The following is a 25,036-nucleotide window of genomic DNA, read 5'->3' as shown; positions in this document are numbered from 1 at the left end:
TAGGCAGTACCATGTTAGCCTACAGCCAGAGCTTTCCTGACTAGACTTATCGACTGTCCCACATTTCATAGTGAACAGAATAAGAGAAAAAAAATCATATACATATGAGGTGCGAATAGTGCTACTGAACGAATCACACAGATATGTGGGCATTTTACAATCTTTTCTTTCTCTCTTTTTGTGGTATGCACTATAGAATAAAGGAAGCCTCCTCGTTGGAAGAATGGAAAACAGGGCGACATTATTGCCCAGAGCACCTTTGCATGAACGCTTCTCTTCTCGGCCGATCCAGTTCAGTCCAGTCTCGCGCCGCGCACTCCATGCACTGCTCCTATCATCGTCCCTCTCTTCTTCCAATATTCAACACACTCCGGGGCCCGAGGTGGCTATAGTTAAAGTGTGCGGTTTTTGTGCAGGCCACAACCGTCGAGAGTCATTCGGTATTCTTAGTTTGCATGGTCGAACTATGCCATTTTTAAAAGTCACACCTAACAATGAAGAACTCTAATGCACCCATGTTCTAAGCACATGTTGGTCGTTCACGACTACTTATACCAGTTCTAGGTCAATCAGTCTGTGATAATTTAGGTTTTCTTCTGTGCCTGCTCCTCCATCCGTGCTTCTGACACTTGTGCCAAGCTCGTGTTTCTGAATGCGTCGCCTTCTCGATAAGCTTGTGAGAAGCATCGCAGCGTCTGAAAGCTCCGATCGTCCAAAAGCCTTGAGACCTGTCACGTTTATAGTCACAGTATCTAGGAGAATTCTCACAGCAGTGACGTCAGTGGAACATCGTACGAGGTTGAGTGTTCTCAGGTTCTCCAAGTACTTATGCTCGATGATTCTCGTGTTGCCAAAGCGGTTGGCCAGGATTTCGATGGCATCTTCTGCACATGAAGAGTCTGTCACTTGAATTCCCTCGATCGTTTTGGCTGCTGGTCCAACCAAAAGAAATTGCAGGTAGTGAAATCTTTCGACGTTCGTCAGGCCGGTTATTGTATAAACGGCATATTTGAGCACGTCCCAGAATGGCTGTCACTGTACACTGCTCTGTTCAAGTGAACCAAGTCAAGCTTTGCTAGCTTTGAAACATCACCAATGAAACGATTTCCCGAAGCCGCACCTGGAGTCGCATCATCGTTGGGTATCAGTAGGCTCCGATTCACCGCTGTTTCAGGCTGAGGCTGCTCGATGTGATACGAAAGAAGGGACAGCATTGCTGCTGCATTGTCTTCATACTTCAAGACTGATATGTAGTCCTCAGAGTGGGTGCCGCTTTCTGTTTCAAGTACATCGCAAATGCTCTTGGCTGCCTCTCAAACATGAGGACTATTAAATGCTGCTTGCTCAACCGAGAGTCCCTCCAGTTGTTCAATGAGCACGCACGCGTAGTTCATCGTTGCAGTTCTTCAGTCGGTCGCGCTGAACTCAAAGGGCCGGGGCACTAAACTAACTCGATTCAATGAGTCGGCTTGCCTTGTTACGTAGACGAGTATGCGAAGCTCGTTGGGTCGCTCGTTTACCCTTGATTTGATACATCTTCATTGGTGTGGAAGTCCTTTCGTTGTCGGGTCGCTCGCGTCACAAATCCCGGGTTTCTCGGCACCATAAAATGTAGAAAGAAGAAAACCTCCTCGTTAAAAAAATGGAAATCAGGGTGACTTTATTGCCCAGAGCACCTTTGCATAAACGCGTCTTTTCTCGGCCGATTCAGTTCAATCCAGTCTCACACCGCACGCTGCACGCGCTGGTCCCATCATCGTCCCTCTCTTTTTCCAATAATCAACATGCAGACGACAAAGATGTAAATAAGTAGTTCAGTCACGCTACAGCATTGCGTAGCAGGCAGAACACAAGCTAACCACGTACAAACACAGCAAAAGCGTGATTTAGTGCAAAAGTGTGAGGAGAGTCACCTAGGGCGAGCATCCCTACGAAAGGCAGAATGCGCTTTACTCCCTGGTAGTGTTACCGTGGCATAGGTGTCGTGCGCCGATTTAGCAGAGAAGAGTGTAGATATCAACAATAAACTGTAGTCAATGCATTGTATCCGCCGACAATTGGCTCAGACCGCATTCAATGAAGCGCCGCTGTGTGTATTTGTATATGCACCGCTGACCGCCTATCCACACTTGCGTGGGGGCGGTGCTGCCACCTATAGCCCGATCTCACTGCGAATAAATATTCGGTGCCATCAACAGGCTAACAGGCACGTGCCGCCATTACTTTATTTAAACGCGCCTTGCTTACAAGCTTAGCAGTTCTGCTCTAAACCTTACTTCATTGCGGAAAAAAAAAGCGGGGGAGGGGGGAGTGTAGAAATTTGAAAATTTCTTGGCCTTGTTCTTACTTGTACAGAACGCCGTTTAAGCCACCCTCACCGCATTACACTATTAACTTGCGAAAAAGCGTTTTAAGGTTTGGAAGGGGCTGTTAGGGCAGCACAGTTTGTACAATTACTCATGCATTTATACACTACATAATTGTGAGTACTAAAATGATTGCTTACATCTTTAAAAGTTACTGGCCATAATTTGGAGCATTGTTTGATATTTCTGTAGCCCTTTAATGTGAAATAAAACTGTGTGCCAGTTTTTCTCTGTTTTTCTTCACCTCTACTTGTCACTTCTATAAGGGAAAGTGAGGAGTACTCAAGAGCGAGGTATATAACAGCTGCATCCTGCCACTACTTACCGACAGAGCAGAAACCTGGAGGCTTACAAAGGGGGTTCAGCCTAAATCGAAGATGACACCGCAAGCAATGGAACAGAAAATGGTAGTTGTAACCTTAAGAGACAACAAGAGAGCACAGTGAGTCAGGGAACCAACCGGGGTTAAGGATATCATATATAGTTGAAATCAGGAAGATGAAATGGACATGAGCCAAGCACATAGCGTATAGGCAGTATAACCGTTAACGTTAATCATTAAGGGTAACTGACCGTATTTCCAGAGAAGGCAAACACACGAAGGGGAGACAGAAAGTTAGGTGGGCCAATGAGATTAAAAAACGCCAGGCCTGTGCGGAAGGCACAGCACAGTCACAGCGAAAGGTAGAAGAGCGGCCTTTCAGAGCCTTTTCTAAACACTCATTGGGTAACTACTGCAAGTACACTTGCTTGATACCAACTACAGAATTATTAACCAAACTTTTTGGGTAGTAGGCCAGCATTCGCTTTGCTATTTTTTGTCATTCTTCTGAGAAGCATGGTATCCTCTAAATACTTGCAAGGAATTTTGTGCCAATTATTCATGCATTGGCGATGAGGTGAGGAATTATGCCAAGATGGATATGCGCCACAGTTAATACCTGAACAAAAATAGGCTTTTGTAATGGTTTGGAGCATTGGACGTCCCACTCGTTACGCTATTCATATTGTGCGATGACTGGTTGTTCTTTCGTTGTTTTAAAATGCTTTATAAGTCATAATAACGCGGTCGCTTTCCCGACATCAAGCCTACCTAAGGCAAGTTTGCCAGCAAGTCCCAAACACCGGCGTGGCTCAGTGATAGAATACTGGGCTGGCCCCCAGCGGACCTCAGTTCGACGGACACTGGCGGCGGCGACTGACAACTACGACGCAGCGCGTGATCCTAGTTGTGATTTCATAACAGCTTTTGCTGTAAAAGTTTGCAGGCAAGTGTAATGTGGTTGCAGAAAGCACACGACTGGGTTGACTGGTGAATCATGGAAGATGCCTTTGCCCTGCAGTAAGCGTAGTCAGGCTGATGAAGATGATGACTCTTCACTTTTACGAATCTCCGATATCCCAAGGCGGCCAGCTTGGCAGGCCCACATTTCGATCCTCAGAGTTCGTCAAAAGATTCGACAGGCATGGCGATTGAATGCCGATGTGGACTTTATAATTGTTTGCCGAGGGGGGGTGGTTCAAAATATTGTTTTTATTCAAATAGCAGGGAATTTTCACTCTGCATGATTCACGGGATGCTTAACGGTTGCACATAATTTTTTATACATACGTCTTTTTCATACTGCTCCATATTTGGTTTCTTGTGATAAAAAGTGAATGCGTTTTTTTCCGTAACCTGCTCCACACTTGGATATCAGTGCTCCAAAAGTAGCATTCGCTCCTCCGAAAATTTCTCTAAATTCTATTTCGGCTGTCGCACACCTGGTCTTCACATTAGTCCTAGAAAATGACAGGTTTAACGATCGTCGCACATGGTAGGGACTCCAGAAAAGTAATCATTGGCAGCAATAAGGAGCACAATGAAGTTATGCTTGTTGTCCACTCGGGAGTCCTCTACGAGTGTGCACACTGCGTTTCAAGCCATTTAAAAAAATGCATGGTGCATGTTGTGCCTTCGTAGTTGGCGTGTACAATGGTACACACTGCTGCTGAAGGGGTTAAATTAAAAAAATCACAGTGTATCCACGAAGAAAATGATGAGGGGGCCAAGTAGTGGGACCATTTCGTGTTATTGTGAATCACCCATGACATTAACCACTTACGCGTGTGAATGAGTGACAATACATTCAATTTTTATTGGTCATAATTGATATGTTGTGTCGAGTGTTAAATTTCATTTTTCCTTCATTATTACTACTTTGTGGTTTATGATCTAGCCTGAATTTGGCAGAAATGAGGTCTAGGCACATATTCTGCTGGTTGTTTCCAGTCATACGAAATGCAATGTAGAGCATATCGAGATGTCATATATTGCACGAGTCAGTCATTGTCCGTTATCATCGTCGTCATAATTTTCATCAGCGTCATCGTCATGGCGTATAGTGGGTATCTTGCATGGGCTGTGTCATGACGGCTGTGTCATGATGCTTACCGAGGACAGCTTCCGAACCAAATAGAATTACGAACTGTGTGTTAAAATGTTTACTCCTAATCCTGTTTACTCCTACCTAATGTTTTGCTAAAACAAGTGAATTATTCGTTAGGGAACACATGGATAACTTCAGAATGGAAACTTGCCAAAATTATATTGTTCCTCAAATATGAAAATGAAGCATACATGTTGGATTACATAAGGCCAATCACACTGACATCAAACTTAGTGAAATTGGTAGAGAGAATCATCAGTATACGAATTAATGAACTTATTACCATGAGGTCAATTCTAAGCCCCTGTTAAATTGGGTTGAGGGCTGGTTGTTCAATTTGGCATGCCCACGTTTATTTAAAAAGTCTGCTTCAATTAGCTCAGCCACATAAAAAATATGCAGCTTTAGTTGCCTTAGACATCGCTAAAGCATACGATACCGTGGAGCACTGTATTTTTATAGATCGATTAGAATATCTTGATTTTCCATCATACATAGTAGCGTGATTCACAATTTTTTTGCAGACAGGAAATTTTATTGTCTTAAAGATGGGTTTTCATCATCTACTCATACCCAAACGAGGGGAGTACCGCAAGGCTCAGTGCTTTCCCCAGTGCTATTTAATTTACTAAGAAGCACCATTCCACGTAAACAAGATATAACAACTTATGCTTATGCAGATGATATCGCATTTTTTGCAATGGCAGATAACATTCAGACCTTATATGAATGGCTGCAGACTTACCTTAATATATTGGAGAGCTGGCTCGATGGCAACTGCTTTCTACTTAGTCCGAGTAAATGTGCCCTCCTTGTTTTCCCGCTGCAATACCCTGTGCACATCTCTCTGTCTTACCATCATGAGGATATACCACAGGTGGAATCTGTTGAATACCTTGGAGTAATTTATCACACATGGCTTAACTGGCGACCTCATATCGAACATGTCGCTGGAAAAGGTGTGCGGGCCATTGGCATATTACGTAGGCTAAGCAACTACCACATAGGTATGAGAAAAAACACATTGGTAATGATATATCGCATGTACGTTTGTCCCATTTTAGAATTTGGTTGTGTACTTTTCTCCGGAGTTCCAGCTTACAAGTTGCGGCCTCTAATTCTTCTGGAAAGAGAAGCTTTGTGCTTATGCCTTGGCCTGCCCAAAACAGTTGCTAACAATCTGTTGTATTTCGAATCGAGGGTCCCTCTGCTTTCTTGTAGAATTCGCCTTCTGACTGTTCAGACATTCTTAAGGATTTATGAATCACCATTTGGACATTCAGAAACAGCTTTTATTTCCACCCCGAAATCATTTTTTGGTGCTAGATGGCCGCGATTTTACACCCCACAAATCATATTTGTGCAAAATTTACTGGAGCCTCTAAATGTACGTACATGTGATATCATGCCGAGTTGGAATAATTCATACCCTGTTGAAATTCAATTCGACGAATTTTTTCCTAATAATGCCAAATTACTTCCCCATAATATTTTGGATGGTTTACCACAAGATCATCGGCATAGTATTACAACGAACATTATTACTGCTACAGACGCATCGCAATATGATGAAAAGTCAGGGGTTGGTATTTTCAGCCCGATTTCAGACTGGATTTATTCCCTTCAACTACCCGATTTCATACCTGTTTTTGTGGTTGAATTTCCGGCAGTAGTGCTTGCCTTACGCAAGTTAGATACAACAATTACATCAGCTGTCATAATAACAGATTCCCTATCTCTCAGTGCGGCACTTTCTGTTGGTGCTGATAATGAAGCAACAGAGGCATTATGTGCACTAGTGCCTGCACATTTGAGAAAAGTACGATTAGTTTGGGTGCCTGGACATAAAGGTTTATTTTTAAATGAAATAGCCGATTTCTTAGCTAAGTCGTGAATTAGCAAACCGATTCTATCGCACTGTCCATCATCCGCTTATGTGACTGCTTCTCGATTCCACAGATGTCCCCTTATGGAAGTCTTTAGAGGTACCGCACTAACAAACTCTACAGAATATCGCCATTTATTATATCCCTGGCGGAGAGACTTTTGCCGCACTCATAAACCAGAAGTAGCTATCACAAGGCTGTGTTGCTGAGTACCAAGTCTAAATTTCTATAAACACAGGTCTGCTCAGGCACCTACCTTCGCCACTGTGTGCATTCTGTGATGAACTGGAAACAATAGATCATTTCTTTTTGACCTGCAGGCAGTTTAACACATTACGAAAAACCCTTTTAGAAACACCTTTACGTGCTATTGGTATAGACTTATCTGTGCCTGTCATTTTGTTTTTTTGGAGCTTCCATTTCTGTGTTCTCCAGTGCGACAGTATGTGCGGCTGTCCGGGACTATATTGATGAAACTAATAGGCTGACTAATTAACCTGTTTCATTATCCTAACATGTCCACAAAGTTATATATGTATAAAAATCAGATTATTGCTCTATTCTAAGAATAAATTTGTTTATGTAAATAGCTGTATGCATTACATTAAGCCCCACACTTTCCTAGGCTATCGGTAATCTTTCTATTATACCACCATTATTCCAAATCTGAACAGTAATTTTCAAAACCACTCTATTCTTGGCCAATCACCCATAGTGGGTATGCGCCATGATCAATAGGTGAACAACAACAATCTGCTTGTTCATCATCGTCATCGGCAGCCATGGTGCGACAGAAAACAAGCCTTGTTCGTAAGCTGCTTTACTAAATGTTTATGATTCTTGCTAGTACTAACATTGCGTGCTGCAATAACTTCTCGTCCGAGGGCTTTAAAGAGGTTTTGAGTAATCATGGAATTAATTCCATGATTACGGGGCACAACACCGCATGCCACCTGATGCTCAACGCTCTGTTAACCTTTCAGGCGATGGTGTCCTGGCTCTCTGCCAACGCCCCAGTGTTTCCCAACCCACCACGGGTACCTGGACCGGTCCGTGAGCTTCAATCCTGGAGCTTCGAACTTCCCTGGAACACACCAAACCCGCCCGGAAATCCAGTTTTGGCTGCATCACGCTTAGCATGGCAACAACCACCGGCTTCAACGTCATTGGTCACATGGCCCGAAAGAACGCAATATATTCCTGCAAGTGACGCCGTCTGCTCGGGGCACAACACCGCATGCCACACGATGCTCAACGCTCTGTTAACCTTTCAGGCGATGGTGTCCTGGCTCTCTGCCAACGCCTCAGTGTTTCCCAACCCACCACGGGTACCTAGACCGGTCCGTGAGCTTCAATCCTGGAGCTTCGAACTTCCCTGGAACCCACCGAACCCGCCCGGAAATCCAGTTTTGGCTGCATCCCGCTTTGCATGGCAACAACCACCGGCTTCAACGTCATCGGTCACATGGCCCGAAGGAACGCAATATATTCCTGCAAGTGACGCCGTCTGCTCGGGGAACAACAACAGATACATGTAATGACCTACCATTACATGTATCTTCTAACATACGCATGTTTGCAGACGACTGCGTTATTTATCGTAAAATAAAGAACGTTTCGGATAACACAACTCTTCAAACTGACTTACTAAGCTTACAGGAATGGTGTAACCTTTGGCTAATAAAACTCAACCCTAACAAATCTAAAACTGTTTCCTTTCACCGCCGTCGAAATCCGATAGTATTCCCGTACCAAATTGCTGACACAAACCTCGAATTAGTTCCTTCCTATAAATATCTCGGAGTAACCCTTTGTAGCGATTTAACTTGGGCAACGCACATTACGAACATCATTGCATCTGCTAACAAAACACTCTGGTTCTTAAAACGCCATTTGCGTCACGCTCCTAATAATGTCAAATTACTAGCTTATCAATCTCTCGTAAGGATGAAGATAGAATACGCATCAGTCATTTGGAGCCCAAATTAAGCATATCTCATCAATCAACTCGAGTCACTTCAAAATTGAGCCACATGATTTATTCATTCTACGTACTCTTACGACGTCAGCATATCAGCACTGAAAACAGAATCTGGCCTATCATTGCTTGCATCTCGTCGCCGCATTTCTAGTCTTTCCCTTTTTTACAAGTTTTTTTACAGCTCGCTCGGCAGGCCACCATACATTCTTCCTCCGGCACGCATCTCCCATCGCACTGGTCACCCGCAACAAGTTGCGCGACCGCGTACGCGCACCGTCACTTTTTCGTCCGCATTCTTTTTTCATGCAGCTACGGACTGAAACGGCCTTTCTAACGAAATCACCGCCATAACCTGTCCTACCACCTTTTTGAACACCGTAACAAATTACCTTGCATTGTAAAAAAAAAAAAATATATGGCTTTCACGTTTTCATATATGTACCCACCCCTTATGTAATACCCCTTCAATGGGGTCTTTAAGGTAATAAAATGAAACGAAATGAAATGAAACACCGCATGCCACACGATGCCCAACGCTCTGTTAACCTTTCAGGTTAGTTACCTCGACTGTTCGAAACAGTATCGTTCTAGCGATCGTTTTCTCGTGTTGGTGTTGTGCCCCGGCAACACTCAACACGTTGTCGACTTTCATTTGTGCTGCGACATGCTCACCTGTCCTTTGCTTTCCGATTTGATATTACTGCTTTCCGGCGACATAGAACTTAACCCCGGACCCCCAAACGCTGTTGACCTCCCATATGTCTTGAGCACTTTTAGGCAACTAGAGAACGAACAGGCAGCATTGCGCACTGAACTAAACCAGCTTAAAGAAGCATGCAATCAACAATCCATTCTTCTGACATCTTTTGACCAACGCATTACAGCACTAGAAACAAAACAACCCTTTTCACCCACGCCTTTAATTAATGCTGAAACAGGCCAGCTAAAGCAAGAAATTGCCACGCTTAGAGCTGCTAACATCGACGTAAGCAATCGCATGCGTCGGAATAATCTTTTTTTTTTTGGTCTTGATGACGACCCCAGGGAAACATGGTGGCAATCGAAGATAAAGTTAAAGCGTTTTGTTCGACGCAGCTCTCCTTGCCGCTGCTTTCGAGCAACATCGAGAGAGCCCACCGTATCGGCGCCTTTACGGCCAGCAAAAAACGTCCTGTTATTGTTAAATTTTCTAGCTTCAAGGCTAAAGACGGGATTCTATCTTGTGGACCCAAGCTGAAAAACACAAATTATGCGATTAGAGAAGATTTCGCTGCCGCCACTCGCTTGGCCCGCTCCAAGCTTCTTAAGTACATACTGTTGTGTTTTGGGTTTTCAGTTTCGCTTTCGGATTGACATGTGAGGATGCCAGGGGGCGCCGCTCTGGCATCATTCCAAGGCGACTGTAAAATAAAGGCAGTGTGTGTTAGGTAACCGGAGAGTGCGGTTGTGCTTTCTTTCGGCGCTGTGCGCCAACCTGCGTGTTCGGGCTGGTGGGTGTCCCCGCCGGCCGCGTACGTCTCCGTCGGCCGTCTTCTTCTTCTTCTGCTTCGTCGGGACCAGCCAGCCCCCCATACAGCAATGGCGACAAGGGTGGGATAGGAGACGCCATTTCAAGCAAGAAGAATGGAGAGGTGCTGACGAGAAGAAAATGACGCCAGTACACTGTTTGAAGACGAAGGCAGAGGCGGCGTAGCTGAATGAAGAAATTAAGCAACGCAGCACGCAGTAGCCACCTTGCTGAGAACAAAGAGCGTCTAGGGTTAGCACGAACACGGAGAACGAAATGGGTTCTTACAAGTCCTCGTAGATCTATCAGATTATTACATGTGGCCTCCATGTACAGGCATTTATTCTTCAAGGGGGGAGGAGTTACCAGTCGGTGTCGCTGGTTCAAGTACACCAAGTCATACGGTTCACTTCGAACCTTCAAATACGGCTGATACCGTTGAACCGGACTCCGGTCCGCAAAATTCTTCCGAAGCTCATGCTGCGAGCTCCGATGAGACCGCAAATTTTAACGCTCATTCAGAGTCTTCACAATCTTCCACTGCTCTTGATGTGTCACATCAGAGCAGAAGTGACCAAGATGCAGAGACACCCGATTCTGCAACCAAAAGGGCCCGCCCTAAGCGGAAGCGGCAGAAGCCGCGTCGGTTCGAAGACTACGTGACGTAGAACTCTTGTTCCGAACAGTTGTGTACATTTTTTTTGTTTGTCAGTGCATTTTCAGGACTTGTAGTGTGTGAGTTCGGTGTGCCGTGTTCTGAATTTTCATGTTCTAATGTACATACCTTGTAAAATATGTTGGTATCGAGCATGTATAAATGTAAACAGTGTATAGGTGTGCTTTTTTTCGAGGAGAGGATGATTGTTGTGTTTTGGGTTTTCAGTTTCGGTTTCGGATTGACATGTGAGAATCCCAGGGGGCGCCGCTCTGGCACCATTCCAAGGCGACTATACAATAAAGGCAGTGTGTGTTGGGTAACCGGAGAGTGCGGTTGTGCTTTCTTTCGGCGCTGCGCGCTAACCTGCGTGTTCGGGCTGGTCGGTGACCCCGCTGACCGCGTACGTCTCCTTCGGCCGTCTTCTTCTTCTTCTGCTTCGTCGGGACCAGCCAGCCCCCAATACAGCACATACGTTCCGCCAAATGCGCTTTTAAACTGAAACTTGATAAACTTCTTGTAGGTAAACGTGTTTACTATTACGATTTTGTCAGTGATACCGTTGTGGAATGCACCCAAAATGGCCCTGCTGAGCCTTCACGTACTGAATCATCTACAAATGCAAGAATTATCACTGATTGACATCATGTGAAGGCGTCCACGACCTTGCCACGCTATCGGCCCTTAACATACCATCTTTTTAACATCGCTTTCACGAATTGTCGCAGCGTAATCCCCGAATGTGACCACCTCCATAGCCTAATCGAAGACGTTGATGCACACATCGTACTCTTAACAGAAACGTGACTACATCCTGACATTAGTGATAACGAAATACTCCGATCTAATCTGAACTTCAGCATATATCGTCGTGACCGGCTGGACCGGAGAGGGGGTGGTGTTCTCATTGCGGTCCGCAATACCTTGTGTTCCACTTTTTTATTCCACGACGACACCCTTGAACTAACATGGGTCTGTGTGCGAAATCGCACAGTTACGGCTGTATTTGGTATCTGCTACAGGCCTCCCGACAGTCCGAATTCTTTCTGTTCATTACTCGAGCGCGCCTTAACTAAAGTCAAAGAAAAACTTCCCGATGCCTCTATCTTTTTGTTCGGTGACTTTAACTACCCTTCAATCAGCTGGCCCCTCCTCTCCACTCCAAGCGCCTCCCCAACAAACGAAGCTAATCAGTTCATCCACCTTACTCTAGACTAACTTGCACGAAGTCATATCATGCCCCACTACAGGGAACAGCACACTAGATCTTTTACTAACCACGAACCCTGATGATGTAAATAGTGTAACGGTGTTACCTGGTATCAGTGATCATAGCGTTTTGCACATTCGCTTATCCTTGCCTCTCATAAAGAAGTCACCCGTAACTAAAACGATCACAGATTACAAAAGAGGAAACTACGACGCCATAAATATGGGACTAGCACAATTCCACGAAAACTTCCGGCATTCCTACAAAATCGTACCGTGAATGCTAACTGGGAACTGTTCAAAAACAAGCTCATAAGTCTCAAAAATAAATTTATCCCTACTATTATTATCAAAACCGACTCACTCAATCAGTGGTTCACTGAATGCCTAAAATCCTTACTCAACAGAAAAAAACGCCTATACCGATCAGCGAAACTACGCAACAATACCGACGCCTAGGAAAAATATCGCCTGTGCGCCGATCAGTACATGAAAGAGGTAGTTGAAGCAAAAGCTAAATACTTCTCAGTGGATCTGCTATCTATCCTACAATCGAATTCTAATAAGTTTTGGCGTTTGCTTTCACCAAAGTCAAGTAGCTACCAAATCGAACTTGTTGATTCAGGAGGTCAGCCGATAAACAGTGAGGATTGCGCATCCGTCCTTAATGACTAATTTGCATCAACATTTAACCCCGCCAATAGCACTGCCGTCTCACCCTCTCCCTTCAGTTCCCCTCGAGAACTCTCCCCATTCGACATAAATCCTGATGGAATTTCTAATTTACTTCGTAATCTTAAATCTTCTTCATCGGCTGGCTGTGATTGTATCACCACCAAGCTTTTGAAAAACACTGTCCAATATTCTAGCCTATTACTTTCTCTAATATTTTTGCAATCCTTAGAGCTGGGCACCGTTCCAGACGAGTGGAAAAAAGCCCAGATTATACTGATCTTTAAGTCAGGCAACCGTTCAATCCCAGCTAATTACCGTCCAATTTCTTTAACGTGCATTTGTTCTAAACTATTTGAGCACATTATAACATCTAGTCTGAGGAGCCACCTTGAATCAATTAATTTCTTCCATCCACTTCAACACGGCTTTCGCAAACATTTTTTCTGTGATACCCAGCTCGCCGAATTTACGCACGACTTACTTAATTCCATGGATAATAACCTTCAGACAGACGCCATTTTTCTGGATTTTGCAAAAGCCTTTGACCGCGTACCTCACAATCACCTGATTCGCAAGCTAACTTCTCTTGGTATTCCTCCGAATTTATTAAGCTGGATTAAACACTTTTTGACGGGACGCATACAGTTCACGTCAGCTAATAACTGTCAATCAGCATTTGCTAAGGTAACATCCGGCGTGCCGCAAGGTGCCGGTTTATCACCCTTCTGTTCCTCATCTACATTAATGACTTGCCGGCTAACATTAAACCTAATATCCGACTTTTCGCTGACGATTGCATCATCTACACTGTCATCAATAGCCCTACCGATGCTAATAAGCTACAACGCGACCTCGACTCAATTGCTTCATGGTGTAATAAATGGCTCATGTCCCTAAACATAGATAAGTGCAAATCATTATCATTTACCCGTAAGCGTGCCGTACTTGCCAACATATATTCTATTAACGCTGTGCCCATAGCTTCCATATCATGCTACAAATATCTTGGCGTCCACTTGACTTCATCGCTATCCTGGATAACCCACATCGATTCCATCTGCTCTACAGCATCCCGTACACTCGGCTACCTTCGACGCAACCTGAAGTGCGCATTCTCCGACGTAAAAAAACTAGCTTTCATCACCTTCGTACGACCTAAACTTGAATATGCTTCAGCAATCTGGCATCCTTCACAAGCCTACCTAACAACTAAATTAGAGTCCATCCAAAATCGCGCAGCTCGCTTCATATCTTCGCAATACTCGCACAAAACCAGCGTTACCGAGCTAAAACACTCTCTTTCCCTTCCAACTCTTGAATCCCGCCGCTTGATCACCCGTCTATGCCTTCTGCCCCGCTTCTACTATCATCCACGCTCAAGACATCAGTTGCTCCAATCTGCTCACAGAACTTCATCGCGCATAAATCACTGCAGGCTCATTGCACGCATAAATGGCCGGACGACAGCATTTATCACCTCATTTTTTCCTAATGCAATAGCCCTCTGGAATGCCTTACCGGATGACTCCGCCTCATGCGCCGACAGAGAAACTTTCCGCGCAAAACTGAACGAACAGTTTTGCTCTGCAATTGCTTAACATATGTAAAGCAGTGTGTATTCTTTTTTATCTTGTTCTAGTTCGTTCATGTGATTTCTGATTCCTGTCTCCTGCGTAAACTTATTTGCTTTTATTCATTTATTTATTTATTTGCTTATCCTGTTGAACATTGTACCCTATCTTGTTACTTGTCCCCCTTTATGTAATGTCTTCGGGCCTTTAAGGGCAAAATAAATGAAAAAAAAATTCACTTGAAAAGCGTATTGTCACGGGGTCGTGACGCGGCCGAAGACAGGAAATTTCGTGTTGGGATTTAACTGTTTATTTGGGCGAACCTGTGCCCGGTAAAGGGAAAGTCTAATTACAGCAGCAGTCTTGCGCAGATAGCAGTCTCGGACTGATAGCGGCGAGCGCAGCGTCGGCCTTCGATCAACAACTGACAAGCGGTGAAGCGCGTTGGCATTTATACCCTTGCCGTCGAATGTTCTAGCGTTATCGCTGGCGGTGGCGTAGGTTCCAGAACAATCTGTACCATTCGCACAGTGGGCGTGATCTTATCGAAATGATCTACTACAGTCCGGAACCTTCTCGAAACCTGCAGGCGCGGTTTGCGCCGAGAATCGTGTGGTGTTTCGGAACGATAACAAAAACTTCGGAAATGGAACATGGCATTGCCCCCCTCTGAAAAAAAGGCATCGTCCCGATGCTTTAACTAAAGATGAAGGTACAATAATAATGCAAGAAAGTACAATGAATGAATTACAATACAACAATAATACAAAAAACACTGTTTCAGTTTGTTAACGTGCATGAAACGGCTTGAAGCGCGCGACATGGACGACTTCAGGTCGCAATCGGCGTCGTTGAGAGTTCGTGATGCCGTCGGGGACAACCTCGTAATCAAGTGGGCCGAGACGTCGAACCACCTTGTACGGTCCGAAGTACCGTCGCAGAAGCTTTTCACTTAGTCCACGTCGGCGTATCGGCGTCCACACCCAAACACGTTCACCGGGCTGGTATTCCACGAAGTGTCGTCGAAGGTTGTAACGGTGGCTGTCGGTCGTCTGTTGATTCTTGATACGGAGACGCGCAAGTTGTCGGGCTTCTTCGGCGCGTTGAAGGTACTCGCTCACATCGAGGTTTTCTTCGTCGGTAACGTTGGGTAACATGGCATCCAGCGTCGTTGCGGGGCTCCTTCCGTAGACCAATTTGTATGGAGATATCTGCGTCGTCTCCTGCACCGCCGTGTTGTATGCGAAGGTCACATACGGAAGAATGGCGTCCCAGGTCTTGCGTTCAACATCGACGTACATTGACAGCATGTCGGCGATCGTCTTGTTAAGCCGCTCGGTGAGGCCGTTGGTCTGTGGGTGGTACGCTGTCGTCCGGCGGTGGTTTGTTTGGCTGTATGCCAAGATCGCTTGAGTTAAGTCGGCAGTGAATGCCGTTCCTCTGTCGGTGATAAGGACCTCCGGGGCGCCGTGACGTAGGACGATATTTTCGACGAAGAACTTAGCTACCTCGGATGCACTGCCTTTTGGCAGGGCTTTTGTCTCGGCGTAGCGGGTGAGGTAGTCGGTAGCTACCACGATCCACTTGTTTCCGAAAGCCGACGTCGGGAACGGCCCCAGTAGGTCCATACTAATCTGCTGGAAAGGTCGGCAAGGTGGATCAATTGGCTGCAGAAGTCCCGCTGGCCTTGTCGGCGGTGTCTTGCGTCGCTGACAGTCTCGGCATGTCCTCACATAACGAGTGACGTCGGTGGTAAGACGTGGCCAGTAGTACCTTTCTTGTATCCTCGCGAGCGTGCGGGAAACACCGAGGTGCCCTGCCGTCGGATCGTCGTGCAGGGCCTGAAGGAGTTCTGGTCGCTCAGCTGAAGGCACCACAAGGAGGTACTTAGCTCGAAGCGGTGAAAAGTTTTTCTTTTGTAGAAGACCGTTTCGTAGAAAGAACGACGTAAGTGCGCGCTTGAATACCTTCGGGACTTCGGCGGTCCTGCCTTCGAGGTATTCTATTAGGGCCTTAAGTTCCGGGTCGGCCCGCTGTCGTTCAGCGAAGTCGTCGGTAGTTATCGTTCCCAAGAAGTAGTCGTCATCCGGGTCGTCGGGTAGCGGTTGGTCGACAGGCGCACGAGAGAGACAGTCAGCGTCGGAGTGTTTTTTGCCGGACTTGTAAATGACAGTAATGTCATATTCTTGGAGTCTCAGGCTCCATCGTGCGAGGCGACCTGAAGGGTCCTTCAAGGTGGCTAGCCAACACAAGGCGTGGTGGTCGCTCACAACTTTGAAGGCCCTGCCGTAGAGGTAGGGACGAAATTTCGACGTAGCCCAGATGATGGCGAGGCACTCCTTTTCTGTTGTGGAATAATTTGCTTCTGCTTTGGATAGCGATCGGCTGGCATAACTAATAACCCTTTCAAGTCTGTCAGCCCTCTGCACAAGAACGGCGCCAAGACCTACGCTGCTTGCGTCAGTATGTATTTCTGTCTCGGCGAATTCGTCAAAATGGGCAAGTAACGGAGGCGTCTGGAGGCGATGTTTAAGCTCCTGGAAAGCGTGTTCCTGTGGCGTTTCCCACTTGAACTCCGCGTCGGCCTTGGTAAGGTTAGTGAGAGGATCGGCGATGCGGGCGAAGTTTTTCACGAACCGCCTATAATAGGTGCATAGGCCCAGAAATCGGCGCACGGCCTTCTTGTCAGTGGGCGGCGGGAAGTCGGCGATGGCGGCTGTTTTCCGTGGATCAGGACGAACTCCAGACTTGCTGATAACGTGCCCCAGAAACAAGAGCTCCTCATACGCAAATCTGCACTTTTCTGGCTTCAGTGTGAGTCCGGACGTCTTGATGGCTTGAAGTACAGCTTCAAGGCGCCGAAGATGCTCGTCGAAACTCGAGGAAAACACGACGACGTCGTCCAAGTACACAAGGCAAGTCGGCCACTTCAATCCTGCCAGTACTGTATCCATAACGCGTTGAAAAGTTGCAGGCGCTGAGCAAAGGCCGAAGGGCATCACCTTAAACTCGAAGAGGCCGTCCGGTGTTATAAACGCCGTCTTCTCTCGGTCTCTTTCGTCGACTTCGATTTGCCAATAGCCAGTCTTGAGGTCCATTGACGAGAAGTACTTGGCGTTATGGAGCCGATCAAGTGCGTCGTCTATTCGTGGGAGAAGATACACATTCTTTCGTGTGATTTTGTTCAGGCGGCGATAATCGACGCAGAAACGTAGGGTCCCATCCTTTTTCTTCACTAACACCACGGGGGATGCCCACGGACTCTTGGACGGCTGGATAATGTCATCTCGCAGCATTTAATCAACTTGTCTCTTCATGGCCTCACGATCTCGCGTTGAAACCCTGTACGGACTCTGACGGGGTGGTCTGGCATTTTCTTCGGTTATGATACGATGTTTCGTGATTGGGGTCTGCCGAATTTTCGATGACGACGAAAAGCAATCTTCGTATTGCAGGAGCAGGGCCTTGAGCTGTTCTTGCTTATCGTTCGGAAGTCTGGGAGTGACGTCGAAAGCTATGGGAGGGGCTTGGTTCCTCTGAGCAGGTTCCGCAGAATCGGCGAGGGCGAAAGCACTGGTGGCTTCGACAATTTCTTCGATGTATGCGACCGTTGTTCCTTTGTTCACATGTTTGTACTCATTGCTGAAATTCGTGAGGATAACCGTTGCTTTGCCTCCCCGCAGCTCTGCAATTCCTTTTGCGACGCAAATATTTCGGGTGACCAACAGATGCTGACTGCCTTCAACGACGCCTTCCAAGTCAGGTGATTTAGGAGCGGCGACTGAAATAATGACGCTTGAGCGAGGCGGAATGGTGACTTGTTCTTCCAGCACATTCAAGGCATGGTGTCCTGACGGCGTGCGCGGCGGTAGTGCTTCTTCTGTGGATAAAGTTATCGACTTTGTTTTTAGGTTGATGACAGCACCATGGAGGCATAAGAAGTCCATGCCAAGGATGACATCTCTCGAGCAACGCTGTAGGACTACGAAGTCTGTAGGATAAATACGGCCGTTAATGGTGACTCTCGTTGTGCAGATTCCTGCAGGCGTTACGAGATGACCTCCGGCTGTGCGGATTTCAGGGCCTTTCCAAGCTGTCCTAACTTTCTTTAACTTCGCGGCGAACGACCCACTGATGACAGAATAGTCGGCTCCAGTATCGACGAGAGCGGTCACACTGTGGCCGTCGATAAGAACGTCGAGGTCGCTAGTTCGCCGTCTCGCATTACAGTTAGGGCGTGGCGTCGGGTCACGGCTGCGTCGGCTTGTTCCGCTGCTTCCCTGTTGCGTCGTCAGGCCACCTTCGGTAAGTGAGCTTTCGCCGTCAGGGGTTTGCCTGTTTGGCGTTGTGTTCCGGAAGCTCCGTCGCGGCGGCGTCGTCGGAGGAGGATCTTCGGTAGTTCGTCGCACAGCAACCGCACCTCCATCGGTTGCTGCCCTTAGTTTCCCGGATACGGGCTAGGAGACCGGCCCCGCGTTGGGCCAGAGTACTGCCGGAGGTGTGGTGACATGCGGCGGCTGGGCGACGGCGAACGGGAAGGACTTCGTGGTGTCCATTTAGTTCCTGCCAGGTAGTCGGCAATGTCACGTGGCCGATCTCCTGGCTGCGGACGCGGTGCATTGACGGCGAAGCCACGCAGTCCCATCTGTCGGTACTGGCAACGGCGGTATGTGTGCCCGGCCTCGCCGCAGTGGTAGCAGAGCGGGCGGTTGTCAGGTGCACGCCAAATGTCCGTTTTCCTCGGTGCACTGCGCTGGCCCGCTGGGGAACGGTAGGACGTCGGTGGTGGTGGTGGCGGCGGTGGCGTCTGGCGACGAAAGTGCGACGGGGCGGCGTTTTGGTGTGGACGGGGAGGAGCGTTGTGGCGCACTGCAGCGGCGTAGCTCATAGTTGCTGGCTCGGGCGGCGGTGTTTCGGGAATTCGAAGCGATTGCCGGACTTCTTCTCGCACAATGTCGGCGATCGAATCCACTTGAGGCTGCGCCGAAGGCAACAGTTTGCGCAGCTCTTCCCGCACGATCGCTCGGATCGTTTCACGCAGGTCGTTAGAGTCACTGGCTTGAGCAGCAGCGCATTCTGGAGTCAGGCGACGATTATACTGTCTGGTGCACATGTCCAGTGATTTTTCGATGGTGGTCGCCTCGGATACAAATTCTTGGACGGTGTTCGGTGGATTTCTCATTAGTCCCGCGAAGAGCTCCTGTTTGACCCCTCGCATGAGGAAACCAACTTTCTTTTCCTCTGGCATGTCTGGGTCAGCGTGACGGAATAGGCGGGTCATCTCCTCTGTGAAAATTCCAACCTTTTCATTTGGTAGCTGAACCCAGGTCTCGAGTAGAGCAGCGGCCCTCTCTTTGCGAGCGACGCTCGCGAACGTTTGCAGAAATGCGCCGCAGAAGACATCCCACGTTCGGAGCGTGGACTCCCGATTCTCTAGCCAGGTCCTTGCGGTGTCTTCCAGGTAGAAGTACACACGACGGAGCTTTTCTTCGTTCTCCCAGTGGTTGAGGGCGGCCACACGGTCGTATGTTTCTAGCCAGGTTTCCGGGTCTTCAAACGGTGAGCCATGGAACGTTGGCGGTTCCCTGGGTTGATGAATGACGATCGCGGGCTGGGACGCTCCGGTTGTCATTGTCGCTGCCGTCGAGGTCATGGTCTTGGTCTTCCGCACCTTGTCTGGTAGAAGGCCGTACTCCGGTGGGAGACCTTGCTGTCGGCGGCTCGTTCGCTGCTCTTGGTTGGCGTCGGTATCCTCTTCCCGACGGGGGCTGGGTTCACGGCTTGACGGGGGCGTCCGGTACATGAACGAAGCAGCACCTCCACCAGATTTCACGGGGTCGTGACGCGGCCGAAGACAGGAAACTTCGTGTTGGGATTTAACTGTTTATTTGGGCGAACCTGTGCCCGGTAAAGGGAAAGTCTAATTACAGCAGCAGTCTTGCGCAGATAGCAGTCTCGGACTGATAGCGGCGAGCGCAGCGTCGGCCTTCGATCAACAACTGACAAGCGGCGAAGCGCGTCGGCATTTATACCCTTGCCGTCGAATGTTCTAGCGTTATCGCTGGCGGTGGCGTAGGTTCCAGGACAATCTGTACCGTTCGCACAGTGGGCGTGATCTTATCGAAATGATCTACTACAGTCCGGAACCTTCTCGAAACCTGCAGGCGCGGATTGCGCCGAGAATCGTGTGGTGTTTCGGAACGATAACAAAAACTTGGGAAATGGAACGTGGAAGTATTATCTCACAAATTCAACGCCGCAAAAATGTTAAGAATCCGTCCAGTACGAGCGGAGTTACAAACATTTGTCACACCCTGCAATCCGATTCTCTCTTCTCTCGTCCAGACGAAAGCATTGGAAGCTAAGCAGGAAGGGATGGGAAGGGCAAACAAAAAATGTCACTTGACCTTGAGCACTTTTTTTTTTCTTCGAGTACGTGGCTTTTCCCGTGTCAAGCGCAAGCATGGACAAGGGACGGCCTCTTTCCGCGACTTCTGTAACAACTGAGCGCGCCATGTTCAAATAAGCCAATGGCTTTTACATGGGCTTACTACGAGCGATTTTTGGGCTTATTCTGTGATTTGTTGAGAGAAGAGAAAGCTATTTTTAGCTGACTTTGAGAATTTATTGTGAATTCCAGGTCGCGTGCTACGCTATAATATTTGACTCTCATGCTTTCGGGATCCTCTAATACCGATCGGCAGCGTTTTCTGACTATGCTCAAAAAGTGTTGCAGGGCCCCTTTAAGTGTTTGTGCCATGACAAAAGTTTTATTAAAGCGATTCTCTGTATAACTATTTTGTGAGGGTATTATGCAAAGTATTGCTTTTTTGTGCCATCTAGTGCCAGGTATTACTCAGGGTTCGTAGTGGTCCTTGAAACTCTTGAAAATGCTTGAGTTTTAAAATGGCATTTTTAAGGCCCTGAAAACCCTAAATATATTTGAAGTCCTTCAAAAGTCCTTGAGTTTCATAAATCAAAGTTCTTTCAGCCATAATTTAGTGTATATTTTGTGAACCTGGCAATTATGTGCTCTCAAGCCAATAAACCATTCATTCCAATTCACTTCTCTAGCCATATTGCAGTGTTGTGATACAGTGTACTCTTCCAGTACACTGTGATTGTGGTAGCCCTTGCGTGGTTACAGCAGCAACGACTGAGCTAAGCCGGACTTTTTGTGCAGGCTGTGCAAGTGTGAACAGACATTTACAGTCGCGTCGCTTATGGTGGAACTATGTTGGACAAGTGCAAATTACAGCCGTCGTGGTTATGCTTTGTTGCTTATAGGGAGTGGATGGCACCAGATATGTCAAACCCGCACTATTCAAAGTCTTCCCATGTGGGAAGAGCTTGGACGTGTCATCAATAGAGGCGTCTGCCCTTAAAAGTCACATGGAAGAGTACGAAATGCATTGAGAACACAAAAGCGACTACAATCCATGGTAACTTGAGTGCATTCATGGTGCCAATCATACAAAAGAAAGTACAAATCTTTATGCTGTAAGAAGTGGCGTTGTCAATTCCTGTGGTTTCGAGTGTTATTTTAGGTCCTTGAAAAGTGCTTGTGAGGTCCTTGAAAGTCCTTGAATTTTGTTTCACTTAGGTGCTACGAACCCTGTTACTGATAACATAAACTCACTGGTGACTTTCAAAGCTTGCTTTTCTTGCAGTTGTTTGTCATATCAAGTTCCCGAGGGTGTCTTCTCCAGCTGCCAGGGACGACGAAAGCAGGTTTAAAGACTGGCCACATGAACAGTCAAGGTAATCATTTACAGTCGACTCTCATCAATTCGAACTCGAAGGGACCTCTAAAGTTTGTTTGAATTATCAGAAGTTCTTAGATATACGACTCTGGGCAAGGTGACACATTGATTTTGTCACATTTATATTTTTTAGGTGTTTTAAGCCCTAACAGCACCCAATTAACAAAAGCAAAGGTTTAAGGTCTACAAGTTTATTGGCCATTTATTACTGATCAGACCTTTTAAAGAAATTCTGAATTGCCTACTGCTTCTTTGCTATATGTGCCTTCAGCACAAAGCTCTCTATACCAGTTGAAAAGCACCATGGTTTACCATGTGTGTGCTTCATTTGTAACATTTGTTTACTAGCAAAGCCTTTTTCCTTGAAAGCCTGAGGCATTTATTTTTCATTTTTAGACTGTTAGGATTATGTGGGGACCCAAATATTTAAATACTAGTAGTAGGAAAGCCACAAATATTTTCTGGTATAGAACCCTTAAAACTATGAATTAACCAATTGACAGAGTTTGATTTTTACAGCTTATAAATACATTGAAAGAATAGAGGGCTTACCAAAAATTTAATTTTGTTTGAATTAACCAAAAGTATGAATTATCAGAGATGGAATTATTGAGAGGCTACTGTAATTAATTACGATAGTGAGGGCACCATACAAAAATTCAAAAAACTGTTTGACCACCACCATTGCAAGTTAAAGATAGCACAATCAGACTAACAGGACGAACGCGAACTGCGGTGCGTCATGCGTCGACTACAAAGTGACTAAAGCAAGCATATTTAGCATTTCACAGGCACAATAACTTGTATGCATGTACAGAGTTCGGTATCTCAGCGTGCACTAGCGTTTCTACTAACGTCTTTTCTATTGAGGCACCTATCCAAGCTTGTAGCACTTGGCGTTATTAACAATGGTCAGAACTAGCCCACTGATCAGTGTACAAGTTAACATTTTGGCTTGGCAAGATACTCTGAGAAACTGCAGATGTGTGGAATGCTGTTCTTTATTTGGAATTGTAAATATAATATAGCTTGTAGTTTGTTTACTTTAAATCGTTGTGACTTAGGTCATTATCATTACAGAAGAGTTAAAAGCAACAAATAATGTTCGCTGTGCTTTCTTCGACTTATTTAATTGTCTGGTGGATTTATAGGTTGCGTCTAAAGCAGAAACGAGTGGTTTCGAACAATACCTCTACTTTTGTTTATTAGATTATCTGTGTGTTATTGAATCTTCAAGCCCAGGGAATGGTGTTGGCAGTGCCTCGTTGTTAGAAGCAAAAAAGAATGCCTGCAGCCCGGAACACAGGGTTTGGATTCACCGCCTGAGTAGCAGCGACGAATGCACCCAACTGACGAGCTTCGTGGTTGACGGAAACGACACCACTGACGGTCCTTGCGCACTGGATCTTCACAACCGTCGCAATCTTTTGCCGGTGTGCTCGTCGAGGATTGCTGTGTGCAGTGAGGGCAAGAGTCACGCAACGCCGAAAGATGACGTCACCGACACCAGCGCCACTTTGAGCGACAACGCGAGTCCAATGTCAGTAGAGAACGGCTACCAGTGTTCTCAGAAGTCAGCGAGGCACTTCAGCGCCACAACACTGGCAGAGCTTGAGGAAGGGGGCGAAATGGTGAACGGTTCCAGTATTGAAGGAAAAGGTTTGCATTTGTTAATGCTTTTGTTATTTGGTGGGTATTCTGTGGGCTGTAATTACAATTTATGCTCTCATGAAAAAAATAAGAGCTGTGTCACATAGTGGAAGGGTGGAAGCGGTGGGGTGCAATCGCATTTTCCTGCTGATGCCCATGAAATGAACTAAGGTCACCGTTTTTGTCTGACACAACAATATAAAGCCAGCATATAATGAAATTAGGGAGAGGGCAAGGAGACTTACATGTGGTATCTACTATTAACGAAATAGCACTAAAAAGCTCATTTTGCAGAAATTGTGATGTCAGCGTTGCAGCCATTGGTGACAAGCAAAACATCTCCGCTGTTTGGGATAAAAAAATTGACATAGATGCAAACAGACAAATATATAATTTAAAAATCTATAGTTTAGGCGCGTTCTACCATGGAGCCACTCCCGTGCGTCGAATTATTTCAGGAAGGAACAATGTATGCGTGTTAAGTAGTGTGAGGAGGAGTGCCATTAACACATGTAATGTTGCGTAACAGAAACGGGGAATTTCACCAAGCATCAAAACATACGAGTTGCACAACAAGTAGGTGGTTTAAATGCCAACCAGTGACAAAGCGATCGGGTTTAATCATCATCGGCAACCACATCAACAAAGTGGGCAGATGCAAAGGTGTGCACGTCGCCTTGCAAGCTTGTAGTGGGTACTTCAAATCGTTAAGAAATAGAACCGTGGCGTAGTGGGAAGTTCGCAGCTGTACTCGCTATATGCATTCCTGGATAGATTGAAAAGGCCAATGTTTCGTGCAGACATTCTTTTCCATGCGGCAAAGCTGAGGTGTAAACTGGAAGTGAAGCCAGGTTAGCGATTTAGAAGGCGATGTCAACGGCGCGCAATTGTGCTATGGAGCCTTGTTTTTAAAGGTAAAGCCTACAAGTTCTTGATATTTTTATTGGTTAATTGCACAAGCAGCTCAAGACGTCCACATATCTGCCAAGTCTCCCTATTTGCTCGAGAGACTCCAGGCTTCCGACCTGTCTTCTTGATTTAATTGTCTTGGTCATAAATCTCCTAAAAAACTCACTCAGTGCAATTAAAACAAAAAGTGCAATACTCTAATGATCACGAGTATTAGTTACGAGACCACCACCTCAGCAACCTGTCACGCATGCAGCAACTACGCAGCACGCAAGCACTTTTGGCGCTCCTACACTACAGTTTTTCTCAACTTGGCCAAGCTCTGCTAGTGCCTGGATCTCACCAATGTTTTGCGGCGTCAGGTTGACCGACAGATTGTAGCAAAACCCAAACAGTAGTGCATCTTGAATAAGCTTCACTTAGCAAAGCATTAAG

General features: G+C 46.4%; 1 protein-coding gene across 3 annotated transcripts in view; it reads left to right on the top strand.

Moving 5' to 3' along the window:
• The window catches only part of LOC119163861 (uncharacterized), a 58,218-nt gene that overhangs the window by 14,181 nt on the left and 19,001 nt on the right, over nucleotides 1-25,036 (top strand). For all 3 annotated transcript variants that reach the window (XM_075872201.1, XM_037415934.2, XM_037415935.2), the window contains exons 6-7: nucleotides 21,950-22,040; nucleotides 23,280-23,701. In XM_075872201.1, coding sequence (XP_075728316.1) covers nucleotides 21,950-22,040; nucleotides 23,280-23,701 — 513 coding nt within the window. The remainder of the gene's footprint in view (nucleotides 1-21,949; nucleotides 22,041-23,279; nucleotides 23,702-25,036) is intronic.

This window comes from Rhipicephalus microplus, chromosome 8 (genome assembly GCF_043290135.1).
Source record: "Rhipicephalus microplus isolate Deutch F79 chromosome 8, USDA_Rmic, whole genome shotgun sequence".
Taxonomy (NCBI): Eukaryota; Metazoa; Arthropoda; class Arachnida; order Ixodida; family Ixodidae; genus Rhipicephalus; species Rhipicephalus microplus.
This window is presented reverse-complemented; position numbering and strand designations above follow the sequence as displayed.